Source organism: Convolutriloba macropyga, chromosome 11, assembly GCF_964194025.1.
Source record: "Convolutriloba macropyga chromosome 11, txConMacr16.3, whole genome shotgun sequence".
NCBI lineage: Eukaryota > Metazoa > Xenacoelomorpha > Acoela > Convolutidae > Convolutriloba > Convolutriloba macropyga.
This window is the reverse complement of record NC_134478.1, coordinates 13,937,287-13,955,769: the sequence shown is the minus strand read 5'-3', so window position 1 is coordinate 13,955,769 and position 18,483 is coordinate 13,937,287. Positions and strand designations below refer to the sequence as shown.

Genomic DNA, 18,483 nt, shown 5'->3' with positions numbered 1-18,483 from the left:
TTTTTAAATTCATGTTAAGTGCTTTAATTGTTTTTCAAAGCATCAATCGTAAATATATTTTTTGATTAGTTATCATCAAATATGCTATTTAGATTATGTTTAATACTACGCCTTCACCCAAGAGTTTTTAATTTGTCAGCTAGAGGTTTGTTCTCGTGTGCTATTGTGTTAAAATAACTTTTCTGGTTCTTGAAAATATAATTTGTTCTTTTTTGGTTTCTCGTTTTACGGTTCTTATTGCGTTGAAGTTCATCGGGTTGTTTCTGGAATTTGATGCTCAATTTTTTGTAGAGAACTGTTTTTTCTGTTTTTAGTCTTCCTGAATTTTTTTCCTGATTTTCCTGAATCTAACCTCAAATTTTTTTTGTTCTTGTGATTCTGGTTTTGTATATAGTTTTGATACAACCTCTCTTTTTTAATGCTAAGTTTTTTTATTGTGTTGTCGGTCCAGCTTTTCTGGCGTAAATCGTGCGTACTCTTTTTCGGGCCAACATAATTCTGTATTTCTCCAGTGATAAATTCATGGAAGCTTTTCAAAGGACATCACATTCCATAGAATCCTTCTGTGAGCTATAAGATTGCAGTTTATTTTACAATTTTAATGTTTTTTTCCATCAGTAGATTTTTTTTCAATTACCGACTTTTTTTAAATAAAAATTATCAGTTTTAGAAGTTGATCTCTGATATTGTTGAAATGTCTCTCATTGATTTGAAGAGGGTAGTGGTCAGTAATAGTTTTATTATTTGGAGTTACTTTTCAGGAACTGTATACATCTATCCTGGTTTTGGATTTGACTGTCTCCCTAGTGTAACAATCACATGATATATTTGATAAACTATTTGATTTAAAGATGTATTTGAGGACCTGCATGTTTTTGTTGCTTCTGCTGTGGTTGATTTTCAAGTCTCGTAACAATGACTGATGATGTTGAGTTCCATTATTAATTTTTCCAGATAGCTCTGCACATCTTATAGAAAATTCGCGTTTCACTTCAGGTAGACAACCGTTAAACTGCGGTTTTGATCCAATTTTTTCCCGTCAATTTTAACTGTTAGCAATTGACAGATTTTGCGGCTGAATTTTTGCACTAGTTTTCCTGTTCTCCTTTCGTTGCAGAAATGGCAACACCTCTTTTTGAATTTTCCGAATTGCCTTTTGTTATCTTCTTGTATCCTTCAGTTGATATGCAATTCCGTGTTACAGATTTTTTTTTTCAGAGCCACGTTGCTATGAGGCAAATGGCCAATGGTAAAGTGTTCTGCTGCTTTAAAAAAATCTCACATTTCAAATTTTATATTGATCTAATATTTTGCTGAATAATAGTTTTTTCCATACTGTGATTTTAACGTTCCTCAACTTATCGTCTTTAAATCGGCTTTGAGATTCTATGATTTGTAAAATGGAAGTCAAAGATCATCTAAAAAAAGTTTGTTTAATTGCTTTTGAACGAAGTTCATAGCAATTATTGCAAACGTGTGTGTCTTTTTACGACTCGAAGAGAAGTTTTGATATTCTACAGGTTTTTTTTAGCAGAAAGCAAGTTTGTTCATGACTTGAATTTTGAGTAATTTGTATTCGTGCTTTTACCTCCGTTTTTGATTGTTGACTTCTGTTTTCGAACATGGGACTTTAACAATAGCTTAGTTTGTAATGTATAGCAATTGGTAACGGTCTGTATTTCAAAGTGAAGAGGTCAATTTGAGAAAATTTGATCCCATTTAACAACCTACCCCGCCCCACCCAAAAAACTACCCTCCCCCCACGTACCTAACCCCCCCCCCCCCCCCGACGTATCTACCCCCCCACTCGTACCTACCCCCCCACTCGTACCTACCCCCCCCCCCCCGCAACGTACCTACCAAACCCCCCCCCCGCAACGTACCTACCAACCCCCCCCCCCCCCCCCGCACCACCTGCACCTACCCACACCTCTCAAATGAAAAAATTTTAACGCTTTTTGTGTTATATTGGTCTACTATTTTTTTTAATTCGAGTGTTTTTTCGATATTTTGACTTTGTCCAAGTTAGGCTTGAGATTATTTTGCACGACGATTCGAGTAGTTTCCGGTATTCTACCGGCTTTTTTATGCAAAATTTTCGATTGACAATTTTGACTTTTCGAGTGACTTTTACGCCCTTGACTTTTTGCGTTTTGCGTGATCTAAAATTCCCTCTCAATCACAATTTCAAACAGCTGAATTCATGTGGCGGCAATTTAGTACTAAAAGTCAAATGAAAAGTGCGCCGAAAAAGTGTGCCATTTTTTACTTTAAATCTTAATAGTGGTATATGTTAACCTCTAATGTGGTTATTTGAAGCCCACTATTGAACTTTTTAGTCCCATTTAGGCTCTCCCCCCCGACTGAAGCAGGCTGCAATTGATTAGAGCTTCCACTAGTCGTTCGAGAGCAATTCTTCCGACGTTTAGTCGGTCATGTTTTCTCTTAGAAAATCACTGATAGCAGTCAACTCCAGCTAACATTCAATTTTGGCGTATATAGCCAATAATTGGAGCTGGAGGACACCACTGACAACAGCCTAGGACAGCATTGCGCTGATGGTGCTTGCAATTGATAAGATTTTGATAAGTTTATAGAAAAATGGTGGTATCTAAAATGGCAATTGGTTAAGATCTTTTTTTTAAAAATCTTGTCTGATGCGAATTTGTTTTGAGGCACTTGAAGTTACTGCTTGTGCTCAGACTTTTCAATTGCTGTATGGCGGCATATGAGTTTTTAGCGGACAAATGTAGCGTGCCCATCAAAAAACTTTTGCAATTTCTTACTTTCAATTTCATCATTTTTTTTCAAATTGAAGCATACTCTCCTCAAAGCTCTGGAACTCATTTGTTAAAAAAAACTTATTCACCGTTGTTGGCTGGGCTCCAGTTTTTTTCTTAATCTTCAGATTAAATTCACTCCATTTTAGTGGAGCAAATTTAATTAAACGCTTAATTAATACTCATTAAGACAAACCGTTCATGTCTTTTGAAAGAACTCTAATTCAAAGCGAAGCTGAATAACCGTTCTACGAAGTTTCAAGCTTTGTGTTCATATATTTGTTCTTGTTTCAGATCTGTTCGTGGTCACAATTTGGTTATAATTTTAAGCAGATCAACTACAACAACCAAGCTATAGTTTAACCACACCAAGTAAACCTTCGCAGCTTTAATCATCAGTATTTAATCTCGCTATTATCAGCAGATATTGGACCAGCAGCCGCCCTGAACAAATTGACATCTGACATCAGGAGAAAGTGGTCAACGTTTGGGCTTAGAACAGCTGGGATCTTTGAAATTTATCAGAGTTAATTACAAATTAAGCTGCATTAATCTCTGTAGTGTTTAATATATCAATATTTTCTAATTTCGAGAGGAGGTCTATATCGGATTCAAGTACATTCCATTAAGGGTAAAGTTGCCATTTTCAAAGTTCTGAATTCTAGAAAATCAAACGAATTTTAACTTGACGCAAAGAGGTCCAAAATATTACTCAGGAATTGTTAGTTTTTGAAGTGATGTCGTCTTCGTTGGATCAATTGAAAGCAATGACTGTGGTGGTAGCAGATACAGGTGACTTCAACTCAATTGAGAAGTACAAGCCAACTGATGCCACTACCAATCCTTCTCTGCTTCTACAGGTGGGAAAAATAGTTTCATGAATTATGTGAACCCGTTTTCTCCTATCTGCTGTATATGCTGGCATGCGTTTTTTTGGTTTACTGCAGTTAACAAAAAATGCTCAAATTAAAACTAAGAATCTTTAAGTAAAGGACCAAAATGTCATCAAGTTGATTCTATTAAACTTGACGACATTTCGATAAAATTTTCTTCCTTCAATTTGATCATTTTTTGTTAACGGAAGTACACCGTCCTCAGAGCTCTAATTTGTACTGATTTGTAAATCTTCTTGCCATTTGTTTTGTGCATTTATGTATTTTGGCGTAATGTTCGGCTGGAAAAAAGAACATGCGTTTTTGCATCTCTGATTGCTACTATTGCAAGCTTGAAACGCTGCTTAAATAGGCAAATACCACCTGACACCAATCCAGTAATCAATTTAATTAGGTCCTGGCATCCGTCCAGTACGTCCTGGCATCCGTCAATTTATTAAAATTGGTAGTGTATTGAAAAGAAATTTATTTCGAATTTTCGATTTATTTCAATTCCTTGACTTCTCAAGTTTTGCGTGATCTAAGTTGTTCTCCCATTCACAATGTGATTGAACTCAAGTGGTGGTCATTTTCGCTCAGATTGACATTTTTCCTTATTTGGGTAACATTCTATATTATTGGGTTATTTAAAAAGTCTATTTAATACTTATTACATGTCCGAAAAGACAAATTTGAAATTTTACGTTTTGTGGAAATTGCGTTTTGAGTTACCGTACCGGTCCCCATTTTTCACGACCCCTGGGCCCTTTTCGATTATGAAGTTAAGTTATGCAAAACTGGGAAATATGTTCCTTATAATGCGGAAAGCGCCTACATTTTGTATCAAGCGTAACCCCTTGCCACAACTTTGAACGTGTAATTAGCCTAAAACTTCATTGCCCGAATTTTGTAATTACTTGAGACCCAATTCAAAAACTTAACTGTTCTTGTGAAAATGATGTGTAATCCGAGTTCTGCTAATTACCCTCTTATTTTGCAATTAGTATTGCGCGTGACATAACTGAAGTTATTCACCAATTGGGCTTTCTTTCATTTCGGCCTAATGAGCGTGATCTTAGTTAATTGGAAAGAGTTACTTATTGTGTGGAAACTAGTGACTTATAGCTTAGAATTTTAGTGACGAAAGATTATCCCAAGATTTCACGTGAGATCGAAAAACACGTTGTGAAAAATGAGAGCAGGGATACCTAATTTTGAAGCAAATTGGAACTAAATTAGCCTAGTGTCTCTTGTTCCACACTCTTAAAACTCTAAGCTTAATATATTGATCGTGAAAATGCCCAACAAAATCGGGTGTGCATGCTCGATATTTTGGACATTGGTCAATCAATGCTTTCTTTTAACTATTTTGCTATCTAATGATGGCTTTTCTTGGTTCTTGGGCAACATTCGTTTCAAAAGAAACATTTTAATTTTATGAGAGCATGGAATTTTTGGGAGAGTTCTGATTATCGCTAAAACATGATCATTTTAAAGTCCATTCTTCATCTGACGAAGGTTTGGCGATAATCAGAACTCTCATCAGTTCCTTGTTCCTATAAAATTACAAAATATTTTTCTGAACGAATTTTGCCAAAGAACCAAGAAATGCCATTTATTCTTGATCACAATAAAAAGTTAACAAGAAAGTATAAAAATTGACTTTTTAAGATACCCATGGCTTCCAAATTTTACCAAAATTCTGAAAATTACTGGCAGTCTGAAAATTACTGTAGATAATTTGTTTTGGAAAACTGCCCTTAGATTGAAATCTAGCCCGAGTTCCAAAACAATTTATCTGTTGTAATTTTTAGATTGACATCTTTTTCAGTTTTTCAGTAAAATCTTAAAGCCTTGGGTAATTAAAAAAAGTCAATTGCAAGTCAGTTGTACTTTCTTGCCACTTTTTTATTGCGATCTTTGAATTCGCTTCAATATTATGTTTTTCATTCAGATTACTCATTTTTTATAGTTCCAACGAAGAGAAAGTTTTTGGCAATTTTGTGGGAATACATTTAGGGATAATTTTTTTCCAGGCTGCGAAGATGCCTCAATACCAGGACTTGGTAAAGAGCATTGTGTCCGATTCGGCGTCTGTTGAGGAGGCTTTTGATAAACTGTTTGTGGAGTTCGGATCCAAAATACTTGACATTGTGCCTGGGAGAGTATCGACAGAAGTGGACGCCAGACTGTCTTACGATGTTGACGCACAGGTATAATGCTCAGGCTGCAGTTTCTGTGTTGAACCTTTGAAATTGTATTTTAATATTTTGGCGCGTTTTTGCTAACATGGTTAACGAAATAGAAAATGCATTATGTATTATTATAAGATGACTTTGCCATATTCTGAATGAATTATTCCATATTTGCTGAGCCAAATTAAGCCAGAGGTCATTCGCTGAAATTGGGAAACAAACGGAAACAAGAAGGCTCGCATGATTCGGTGCGTGGTACAGTTGGTTCCGATATTCGCTTTTGAAAGCATACAATGCATCATATTAGCACATCTCACTTGATGTTGCAATAAAGTTTGTCTCAGCAATAAATTGTTTTAGCAAGATAACTAAAGTTTGCAAAAAAGGAGAAAAAGAAAAACACTTGAGCTTTTGGACGAACTAACCATCCTTTTAATAACGAAAAATTATATATTAGCGCCTTTAAAAAAATAATTGAAGAGTTGTCATGAAACTAGCACAGACGAGTTAAGTATCAAATTTTTCTGTTATTTTTGAAGTTGCCTCAGCAGTTCATCTGGCCTTTGTAAATAAGTTTTAACACTCTGAGAATTTTAACAATTTTAAAGTCAGTTTGGTTGGCTCTCAAAGCAAAGTTAGCTGTACTTGATGCTGTGTTTTTCACATGGAGCACATTGTGGCCGGGAACAATAGCAAATATAATATGACTGTAGATGTTCATTTGAATTTATACAAATTTCATGTTTTTAATAGCCGCACAGCGATAGCTGGGGCTATTATTGGCCTTCTCTTGGTTTTTTTTACAATTCAAAGAATTTGAATTGTATTGGGGCGCTGTCTTTTTTTTTAAGATCTGTTCACACATTTTCATGATTTTTGAAGTCAAATTGGAGTAGTGATTTTGGTCACGCCGAAACAGGAAATGGAGCGAAAAAGCGAGTGGTTTTGCGGCGTGAATTTTTTTCGCTCTAATTTGAAAGTAGAGTGAGAAAACGGTGTTTGAACAAAAATTCGGTTTCTCGGTAGCAGTTTTTTGTTCACATGCGGCAATTTCTCTCTGATTTTTACTGTTTTCGATTTTTTGGATCGGATTTTTTTCTAACTGGTTTTCCCAATCCATTCACAGCTCATTCTAGGCCTAGTTTTTTGTTTGAATTAAATTTTCATTTCTCGCTAGGGGTTTTTTTGTTCACATGCGGTATTTTGATATTGATTTTCTGTTTTTTTTTCTTATTTTTTTGTTCTGATTTTTTCTGTGTTTTCTGAATGTTTTTCTGAATTCACTCATAGTCAATTCTAGGTCTAGTTTTTCTGTTTAGTCAATGAAAATTCTTTGAATTGTACGTCAGGACTTGTCCTGCTATGTTTTTTAATTTCGTCGTCATGATTTTTGTTACAACCATATGACGTCACAGCCACTTTTTGTTCATTCGTTCATGCAATTTCAACTGAATTGCATGTGTGACGTCATTTTTCGCTCTTAGTGGAGCGAGTTTTTTCATGCGCGTGATTAAATTTTTGGTCACACTTGACTTACCTCACTCTTAAAAATGACTTCCTCACTTTGAAATTGACTTTTATTTACTTTAATTCAAAGAGATAAGGTCAAATGGGTGTGTGTCACTCTAAATGAAGGTTATTTGAGATCAGCTAATAGAGGCAGCAATAACTTATACAGATTTTTAATCAAAATATAACAGATCAGCCTTCAATGAAAAGACGAATTTTTTTGGTCTGTCTTTTTTACTGTTTTTTTTAGACTGCCGGTCTACAAATCTATTGAGGCTATTTTCTGGCAATCTGCCAGCTATGTTCATTATTTATCTGAATAATCGAAAACGAACCCAAAAAATGAAAAAAGCAGATTCAACTTTATCACCTAGGCCTGTATTCAGAGCATTTTTCTCATTACGGGCTATTCGCAATCATAATATGCAGAATTAGTGTACATTGAGGCGAAACATATACTGATGTGAATTTGGTAGATCTCATTACACCAAGATAATAATAAATTGTTTCCAGAGTATTGATTAGAAAAAAAAGAAACTTGCTCTTTTACATTTAAAAGTTAATATCGAAATTCATTAATGCATTAAATACTCCAGGAGAACACTTTTAGGCCAAGGTTGGCCTGTTATCAAGTGTCTCTAGCGAAAGAGATCGTAAACATCAAAGATTATATGTAAAGATTATGAAATTTTACTAGCTACATTTAAAAAACTGTTGGAAGCTTCGTGTTTAGTACTCGGTTTGTTCTTACATTTTAAACAAAGATAGCAACTCATCGTTGTCAATAATATATAAGTCCAAAAACTTGTGACAAAAGTCCTTTACTTGCCGCTTTGAGAGATCAAAAATAAATTTGTCAAAATTGGGAAAAATTTTAGCAAGCATTTAACCACTTTACGAATTTTTGGGTTGCAGTGAGAAGTTGTCGAACTTGTTCTTAAATAAACACAATTTGCGAGAACTGTTTCGCGCATTTGCTATTTTGAGAGGCTCTTCCCTTGAGATACAGTTTTTTAAAACTGGGATTTTACATTCTTTTCGTATTATTATTGCCATTTTGAGTATTTCATACATGTGGAGCTCTGATACATTATAGAGTAGCAGTTCTTTCCGCTTACTTGTTATGGAGTCAAACTTTTTTTGAATGTTATGATTATGGCTATTTTTTTCACCATTTGATTTAGGGGTTTGAGTACCTGATTGCTTTTGTTAGCGTAAACTAAGACTCCGTATTGAATTACTGGTTGCACATATGTTCGATAGGCTTGAACTAACTGATTTGTTGTTAGGACCTTCCTAATTCGGTAGAGAAGTGAGCAGAAACCTAACATTCTTTTCGTTAAATTTTTAGCATGTTCTTGAAAGCTTATTTTATGGTCTACCTGAATCCCTAGATACTTAAACGTTTCAACTTTTTGTGTTGTTTTACTGTTAATATACACGCTTTCAGACTTCTTTTGCACTCTTTTCGAAAATTCGACGCATTTTGTCTTCTAAACGTTTAATATCAGTCGATTTCTATTCAACCAGGAGGTTGTTTTCTGAAGAATTACATTGCTTTTAGTTTCATTTTTATTGGGTTTTCTTTTTGTATAAACTGAAGTTTCATATGCATAGAGGATTTTATGTCAGATTTATCTAGGGTGAGGTCATTTATGTATATAACAAAAAGCAAAGGACCCATTATTGAGCCTTGTGGGACACCAATTTCTATGCTCCTCATGGATGACTTCTTCGAGCCTATTTCAGTGTATTGAAGTCTTCTGCTCAAATAGGATTTCCAAAACTTTCAAAACATTTCCTCTTAGACCTTAACTGGAGCACTTTGTTAGTAAGATTTGGTGGTCCACGGTGTCAAAGGCTTTTTTGAGGTCCGAGAAAGTACTGATCGTATTCTGTTTACTATTTAGCCAATTTAATCGAACAGTTTCGCTGAGTTCCACCAGTGCATCAATTGTTCTACCGTTTTGTCGAAAACCAAATTGATTTTCATTTAACACTTTTTCTTTATCAAGGAAAACAATAATTCTGTTGTAGATAATTTTTCCAAAAATTTTACTTACCACCGGTAGCAGTGATATTGGACGATAATTTGATGGATCACTTTCATTCCCTTCCTTGAATATTGTGAGTACTTTTGCATTTTTCAGGCAATCAGGAAAGAAACCAAAATTTAGACAAGAGTTGAAGACTTTGCAGAGAAAAGGTGAAATTGATGGCGCAAGCAACAGTTTGCAATAGTTATTCAAATTGAAAGCATCTACAAGGCATTTGTTTTTCGTATCACTCAAAATTTTGCTTATCTCCGTTATTGTTTTTTTTGGAGAAATAGACTGTTGACATTTTTTTTGTGTAGGTCTCATTGCGTTTAGTACTGAACTTTTCTGTAAGTTTTTTTCCCTATGTCTGCAAAGAAATTATTAAACGATTCCAGGTTTGACTCTACTTCCTTTAGCTCTAGGTTTTTGGATTCACCCATTAATTTTTTTTACAGCATCAAAAAAAGTTTCGGGTGGTTTGACAAGCTTTTTGATTTATCTATGTTTGATAGTATTGTCTCATCTTTTTCCTGACAAGTTTCTTTTCCACTTTGGATTGATTTTCATATTTCTCTTTGGCTGATGAAGATTTTTCTTTTAAATACAATTGCCTTAAGTGATGTTTTTTGTAGGAGCATTTTTGACTTCGTTGTCAATCCAGTTCCTCTTGTTTTTAACAGATCGTTTTTTTCCGGAATTATTTTGTTCAGTTCAATGTTTAAAAAGTCTTGGAATTTAATCAATGACTCATTGCATTTGATGGAATTTATTTTTTTATTGAGCAGAAAGTTGCTGTAAGACACATTTTGGTCTTATTTGATTGAGAGTATCTCTGTTCTGTAATTTTGACAATACTCGTATTTTATTACTTTTTTGCTGGAAAATTTGGTATTTTCAGAAAATAATAATTTAATGGTATAGTGATCGCTTACAGATGTTTTCAGCACTTTTTGAGAGGATTTGAAATTCGTAAAAAACACATCAAGTAACGTTTTTGAGTAATTGGTTTCTCTTGTTGCATCTTGTGATCACCAAAAAGTGAGCTAAGTGTTGATATTAGCTTGTCATATTTTTTTCCTTTGTGAAAAAAATTAATATTCAGGTCTCCACAAAGTATATGTTTCGTATTTGGTTTGAGAACTATTTCATCCGAATAACTTTCTAAAGTTGAAAACGTAGCTTCATTGGTGGAGTTTGGTGGTATATATACACAGGTTATAACTAATTCAGTCCCTCTATAATTTATCAGAACTGATATAGCCTGAATTGAGTCTTTTTCCAATTTTGCGGGCAATTTTGCATCAACCGCGCAATTTACAAATATTCCAACGCCACCACCCCTCTTTTTTCTTTCCGAACTAAATAAGCTACTATAATTTGCCAGATTAAAAATTTGTTTGTTATCTGTTGGCTTTAGCCACGTTTCAGTTAAGCAAATGGCAAATGACTCTTTCTCAATTTCTTGAAATATTTTGAGTTCGTCAAAGTTTTTCGACAGTGATCTTATATTCTGCACAAGCATTGAGTTTTTTCTTTGTTTTTAGTGGAGATTTGAGAAGTCATTTTAAGAAATAAAGGAGCAGCGCGATTTGGCAGCAAATTTAAGCCAATTGAAACCATCCCCCTCTTCATTGTTTTATTTCAGATCATCGCATTTATTATCAATTGAATTGTTTTAGTTAGAAGTAGTTTAAAAAAGAGAGAAAGAAAGTATGAATTAAAAGTTTCTTTTATCTTTTCTTTTCTTTTTTGTGCTTCCGCTGCGGAAATCACAGAGGTTTTTTTTAGTATAGTATAACCATCTCTGGCTATCAGCAAAACTGCGTACATCACAGTTTGCTAATGACAACTTGCGTAAATCACATGCAAGACAGTCACGCTTATTGAGGAGAAAACACACTAAATTAACCTTAGCTGATCCTAATTGATCTCTTGCGCTGTTAATAAATTTAACCACACGTTAAATTCTGTTATAATAACAGTTCAGTTTTTTGTAATGTGTTAACAAAAATGTTTGAGTTTCACCAATACTTCTAATATAATGAAGTTTTTGTCATTGGCAGTATTGTCTTGTGTTCTGCTTTTTGTGAGGCGGTGAATAATGATCATCATGGTCAGTGTTGTTTGACCTCGCGTTGTACGTATTTTTCTTCACAGCCAAAACATTATCCAAGTCTTCAACATCATTGATCTTTTGGTATGTTGGTTTTTGGCTTCCTCGATCAACCAAAACAAAGACAGTGCAGTTATGTGTACTGACAATTATATTTCTTTTCACTGCTTTGGCTTTTATCTGTGCCTTGATTTCGGGTAGTGGCTCGTTCAGGTATGTTCTTATTATCAATATGATTTTTGGCTTTCCTCAGCGCTTTTTTCTTCTTGAAAACTTCCAACTTCTCATTGAAGTAAATGAACTGGCATATCACTGTTGACATTTGGTATTGTCTCAGTGTTGGGTTTTAATGACACGCTTTAATGCTATCAACAGTTAAATTCTCTCCCTGAAAATCGTCAAAAAATTTTAGTCACATTTTTACTAATGCGCGCGTTAAAAAGGAGGGTTCACATTGAGTACATTATCTTTCCGAGAATACCTCTCTTGGGCCCGCAATCGTTCATTGATGTTTTTTTGCTTTGCCCGAAGAATTTGTAGTTCCTGATCTTATATTTTTTTTTGTTATTTCTTCTTGATATTTTTTGTTTAAGATCTTTCTTAAAAGTACTCCTTACAAAATAACCTCCTTACAAAGTGCTTTAATTTTTTGTTGTGGGTTATTGTTACTCACGACCTCAGATGTCACTGGTACTGATGGATGTTCGTTGCTCTCCATGGTGATAATACGATAAACAAAATTAAAAGAAAAGTAATGAATAGTATAGAAAAAAAATCGTTTAGATATGATATCAATAAAGATTTCAGTAAGAAACCATGCTTTAAGAGATGTTTTTGAAAGGCTTTCGCCGCTTTAAATGCATAAGAGTTTTTAGAGCATTCTTTTTCTCAAGGACATCACGTTTTCAGGAGATTATCAGAAATCTTTTTAAAGTGAATTGAATATAAACAATCAAGATAAAAACATCAGATCTAGTAAAAGTCTTCCAATTCTAGAGTTCTAGTAAAAATTCCTTAGTAAATGTGACATACTGGAATGTGACTGGCGTCGAAATTGTGTTTAGTGAAGAGCTCCTGGACCTTATATAGAGTCATGACTTGTTATTTCAGAAATGCGGCATTATTGTACAGAGAAGCAATATCTTTCGTATTATTTTTCCAAAGTTGTCCAATTTTTTCGACAAAGTTGTCCTGTTTCTGGCCTGTTTTTGTTGAGCACGGCTGTCACAAAATTACGTTGAAGGAATGAAATTAGCCTGTAAACATGCAAAAGATTTCACGCGATATTTTAAAAAAGCTGGAAAGCAGTTTAAGAGAAACATGCATGTTTGATGGAGCGAAAAAATTACGAAACATCCTATGATTTACGATGCTGCGAGAAGAAACCACATAGAGCTGACTGATTCGATTACATGCAAGACTTTCGATTTTGAGTAATTCAAATTAATTTAAAATCTAGCAGTCAATTTCAAAAATCAATTTTGTGAACTCTAAAAGTCATTTGTTGTTGGCATACGGATCAAACTGAGTACCTCATGAAGGTAGCCACTGGGGCATGAATTGAGGCTAAAATGATCGAACTGAATTGAGCTTTAAATGGATTAAAACTTTTGGAAATAATTGCTACGTTTTAAACTCGCTTCAGCAGAAAATCACGTATAATTAGAAAAGCATAAAAATGCATCATTGAAACATACGACAGAAATTTGGAGCCGAACTCAAAGTCTTGCAAACTTTTCTGTCAAACAATTATGTACCAAAGTAGTTAGAACCATTAGCTATGTACGAGTAAGTTGACTTAGAACATGCTATGTGATATGTTAATAGAAATCACTTTAGATGTGACAATTATTTTGTGCATGACAAAGTAGAAATGAAACAGCATGGAACTTCAGCATTGGCTATTGAATAAGGTTTTCTGAACAAATGGTGTCAAAATATACTGACGGAACAAATGATGGAAGTTTTTATTATTTTTAACCAACCAGCTCGAGAAATAAGACTAAGGGGGAGAAAGTTTGAGAGAATTCTGAAAACATTCAGGAAGTCAGTAAAGTAGTAAGTGTGAGTAATTTTTAGTAGTGAAGTTGTTTGTCTCTGAACTCTAAAATGAAATCTGAAAACAGATGGGGCTTTGTCTCACTACAAAGCAGATAAGACCTCTCATTTATGATGCTCAGATTAATGATCAAAAATTAACGCAGTGAGGGGAGGTCTACAAAATTCCCTAACATTTTATCAAAACAAAGGGCGTATGTCAAAAAGTAATAGTAAGTCAATAATTGATTCCCGCAACTGCTATAAGGAATCAGTATTTTATTTGCTTAATTGCAGTCGAAGATATTTGACAATGAAGAGCAAAATAGTAAAAATTGTGCTCATAATACTGCACGTAAACACAATTTGTTCCGACTGACTGTTTCCTCTCGCACTTCCAGTGTAGCTCTTGATGCCCTGACGCTAATCAATTTTTCGTGCCTGTACTGCTCAGTCGGGACTAATCACGCTCCAAGTGTGACTTTGATTGACATTGAAAGCAGATGCTTAATTAGAATCTATTTTGTATGAATAGTAGAATAGTAGCTGACCACTTATATGACGTCATTGAAAACTCACCTCAACATTGGCAACGCGGAATGTAGTATTTCTGTCACAAAATATAGCAGTCGCGTTCCCCAGCTCAATTTCTTCACATACATCAGATGAGAAAATAAGAGGACAAATCAGAGCAAACAGAAAGTAAACTTTCAGCATTTTGATCTGGAAATTTCAATTAAAACTTATAGCAAAGCATTATTATTGCTGCATTCCATTTATACTTAGCAGATTCAGTAAATCTCTTGACTTTGACAATACAACTAATCAAGATCCACTTGGCGCAGCACACTAGGCAACCCCGTTTTTAAGCACAAGATAAAAGGTTCGAAACCCATGGCCTCCGCTTTTTCTAAAAAGCCGTAATATGAGGATACTAAATTTTGATTAGTTGAAAAACACTTCTTTAAATTCATACAGCCCGCTTTTAATGTTTTGAAATTCAAAAAGTAGATTCTGCTTATTCCAGTTGAGTTGCTTGCTAAAATACTTAAATAAAAACCTCCAAGCAGGAAAGAGCGTTTTTACCAAACTCGTGCTCCGAATAGCACTTAGCAAAAACCGCAATTAAAGGCCTTTATTAGAAAGGAAATTGCAAACGATAACTGAGACTTCATACAATATAGCACTTGGCGCTATCACCTACATAGCTGCTTGAAAAAGATAGAAAAAGAATAAGCAAAAGAAGAGAGTTAGCATAGTATCATAAAAGGGTTTCATATAAGCTGTTCAATTTCTGAAAAAGAGCTCTGTCATTCTAAAATTCGCCGCCACTGGTTGATTTTTCTAAACTGGCCAGTGGATGCAAAAAGCAACCGTACTGTTTCTGTGGTTTGAGTTTACAAAATTTTGAATCACAGTTTTGCATAGCAAACGAGAAACGGAGTTTTTCGACGGCGTTTTTTGATAGCAAACGGGAAACGGAATATTCAAGTAACTCATAATTGTTTATGAGTTACTGGAATGTATTGCATTCGAAATTGTTTTGTGTCGTTTTGAAATTCTTGGAATTAAGGCATCTAGTTTATGAGTATTTTCAGTATTTGCAATTTGTTACTTGGGAACGAAATCCGGTTACTGGTCTAAAAATCCGGTTTATTACTACTGTTCTTATGCTGCTTGATGCTTGCTTCTAATATTATCAATCAACACTGAAAAACTTCAAACATCTTCCAGGTGACAAAAGCGAAGAAACTGATCGGAATGTACGAGAAACGAGGCATATCACGTGACCGAATCCTGATCAAACTGAGCAGCACTTACGAGGGAATCGCAGCCTGTAAGATCCTGGAAGCAGAGGGAATCCACTGCAACATGACCCTCATATTCTCGATAGCCCAGGCTGTCTTGTGTGGTGAGGCGAGTGCTACTTTGATCTCCCCCTTCGTAGGAAGGATTCTGGACTGGTTTGTGGCCAATACAGACAAGAAGTCGTACGAGGGGCACGAAGATCCAGGCTAGTTGATTTGACTAACTTATTTGTATTGTATTAGGTTTCTGAATTAACAAATTCTTTCATGAAAAGTCTTGCATAATAAAAATATGTATCAACTCAATGGTTACTATGATCGTTTACGAAGTAATTATTCGATGTAATCAAAATTTTGTTGTACGTAGTTGAGGAAAATTTTCAGATCTGTTTCCTTTCCCCGTGAAAGAATATTCTATGTGAGTTTTCTATGTGAATATTCTACGTGAACTAATGCGTGTTTTGTGCTAACTATATTATGCCTTGTAAAAGCTAAAAAGAGGTGGGAATAGGCATCGCAATTTATATATTACATTATTTTATGTAATTATCAAAAATAGAATTTATTCTACCGGTTCAGTTTCAGATCTGGACAGTTTCAGACCGGCTAATCTCTGTCTTGTATCAACTTTCTGCATTAACTAATTCGAGCTGAGCCTTCTGTTTATTGTCTCATTGGTAACTGGAAGCTGTGTCAGATAATCAAAATTTTTTCAATTCACTGTCATAATTTAACGGAAAATGCTTCATTTTATAGGCGTTGTGCGTGTTACACAAATCTACAATTACTACAAAAAGCATGGATACAAAACAGAAGTGATGGGCGCTAGTTTCAGAAATGTGGGCGAGATTATGGCCCTTGCAGGGTGCGACCTCCTGACCATCAACCCAAAACTCCTGGAACCCTTGTCGTCGTCCACGGACCCTGTCACTCGATTCCTCTCGCCTGAGAAGGCATTGGAAGCCGAGAGTCCGAAATTGTCTTATGACGAGGCTCAATTTCGTGAAGCAATTAAAAACGACAAAATGGCTGACGAGAAATTACACGGAGGAGTTGATACGTTTTCAGCAGACGCTGTCAAGTTGGAAGAACAGCTTAAATCCATGTTTGAAGAGCTCAAAAAATGAAATCGAATCATTTTTCATTATGAGAATAATTATCATTTTTCTTTATGATGGTAACAGTTTAACAGAAATGATTTGTCTTGATTTCTGTTATTTGTAAATGTAAATTGTGGAATAAGTATCGGTAGCAATGCTATTTGCACGGATTGTATAAATCCTGTATCGGTTCAAAGTTAATTAATTCTGTGAATTGGCGCTTTTTTGCTCATTTTTCTCACTCTGACAATGATTTTGTTAACGTTAGAATGTTTTCATTAGTGGAGTTAATTTTTTGATGATTATAATAAGTAAACGTGCATAAAAAATTTTTTACAAATTGATAACCACAAGCGATGGTGATAATTTTTTGGGTTTTTCCCATTATAGCCCCCCATAAAATTACAGCCTCCCATTATGGTTTAATTACCATGATGGAGGGCTATAGGTTATCTGACCACTAAGCTGGGGGGGGGGGCTAAAATGGGAAAGACCCAGTTTTTTGACCGGAACTTTTTTTGATTGCTTATTAATGCTATTCGGCTATTGGTCTTGCTATTAAGACTAATTTCAAAGAATATTTAAATTTCTGACTTTCCCAAATCAGAGCCGAAATTCAATCATATTTTATATACTGATATTCGCGCCATTTTATGGAATATGGTGAAACAAAATATATGTGGTGAAAATTTTGCGTAATTACGTGATAAGCGGTGGTTAAAAACGTGAAACTCCTTTCTATAAATAGGTGCTGGGACAAAACATTGAAAGACAATAGATCGAAAGCGAAAATTGGTACAATAGATTAAAAATAAAGTTAGTCAATTTGCGTATTGGCCAATCAGACGTAAGCGCTCATTTATTATACAGCGTATGTTCTGTTGTGCTATTTTGTTCGGTTGTTATTCATATCAAGTCCACGGGCCGCAAAGGCATGGCCACGACTTGCGAGGCATGGTCAGATGTGTTAATTTTTTGGCAGCTCGCAGATGACACCTAATTTCAGCCAATGAGAATTGAGATTAATTTTCGATCTATTGTCCCAATTTTTCTGTTTTCGATCTATTGTCCTTTCGATCTATCGCCTGGTCACCCTCTGAATAATATAAGAGAAACAAAATCCAACATAAAGTCACTTCTTTCGTCAAAATCAAGCAATAGTGGAAATAACTAATTAGAAACGATGTAGATTGGGTAAGGGAAAATAAAGGAATTGGTTTCCGTTATATTGCGAATACATCGTTAGTCTTCTTATTTCAAGAATGGCATTGGTATAATGGCATTGGGTATATTGGCATTGGGTATAATGGCATTGTGTAAATTGTCCTGACACCTTATTTTAAAATTAGTAAGCAATCATTTATTACTTGTAGGAAATTCAATCGTTTTTGAGTAGCCGGGAAGCGATAGTCAAGGTCATTAGTGATCTTTTCCTGGTTTTTTTGTTTAAGTCATTGTCTGTTGTAATGTCTCTAGCGACGCCTCAAGAAATCAAACATTTTATCAGTCATTTCTTCTGCACAAAAAAGAAAATGACTCCTGGACCCAAATATGACATCGCACGATCTAATTATTGAAGTTCAGTAGAATTCACCAAAACCTGAATAGTACTAGACTGTCCGCCTTGTAAGGCATTAGTGTTTAATTTGAGATCAGAATTTCAAAATGTGCCCGCTGCACATCTATTGACTTGTCACAGTGACGTCTTTTAACTAGGGTTCTCCGCACTGTATTTTTCGGCTATTGACCATCATCGACATTTATCCTTTCGTTGTGCCAATGCTGTTGTATCGTCAGCAATTCAACAACAGTCACCGTCCAATCAAAAACAAACTGGTAAAACAAGGTTGTCATAAATAATGATAGTCATATGAGGACATAGAGAATTGAGATTATCATCTTAGTTTTCCGCGGCATTCGAGGAAATTTATCAGCATGACAAAGTTTAGCAATTATATTAGTCCTGATGGTCTTTCTTTAATGCGATTTTTCGCTTGACCGATTTTTCGTCTGACCCATTTGACTTTTCG

The 18,483-nt window shown here is 34.9% G+C and overlaps 1 protein-coding gene across 1 annotated transcript; it reads left to right on the top strand.

The window, feature by feature from the left end:
• Positions 1 to 3,078: 3,078 nt before the first annotated feature.
• LOC142349747 (transaldolase-like) lies at positions 3,079 to 16,671 on the top strand. The gene is made up of 4 exons (XM_075401494.1): positions 3,079 to 3,640; positions 5,689 to 5,865; positions 15,280 to 15,559; positions 16,110 to 16,671. The coding sequence occupies exons 1-4, from the start codon at positions 3,518 to 3,520 to the stop codon at positions 16,478 to 16,480; spliced, it is 951 nt and encodes a 316-aa protein (XP_075257609.1). The 5' UTR covers positions 3,079 to 3,517; the 3' UTR covers positions 16,481 to 16,671.
• The last annotated feature ends 1,812 nt before the right edge of the window (positions 16,672 to 18,483 follow it).

Excerpts from the sequence above, each read along its gene's own strand:
- LOC142349747 (XM_075401494.1), top strand. The coding sequence starts at position 3,518 with ATGTCGTCTTCGTTGGATCAATTGAAAGCAATGACTGTGGTGGTAGCA. Across the intron at positions 3,641-5,688 it reads ATCCTTCTCTGCTTCTACAG|GCTGCGAAGATGCCTCAATA; the intron begins GTGGGAAAAATA and ends ATTTTTTTCCAG. Across the intron at positions 15,560-16,109 it reads CGAGGGGCACGAAGATCCAG|GCGTTGTGCGTGTTACACAA; the intron begins GCTAGTTGATTT and ends TTCATTTTATAG.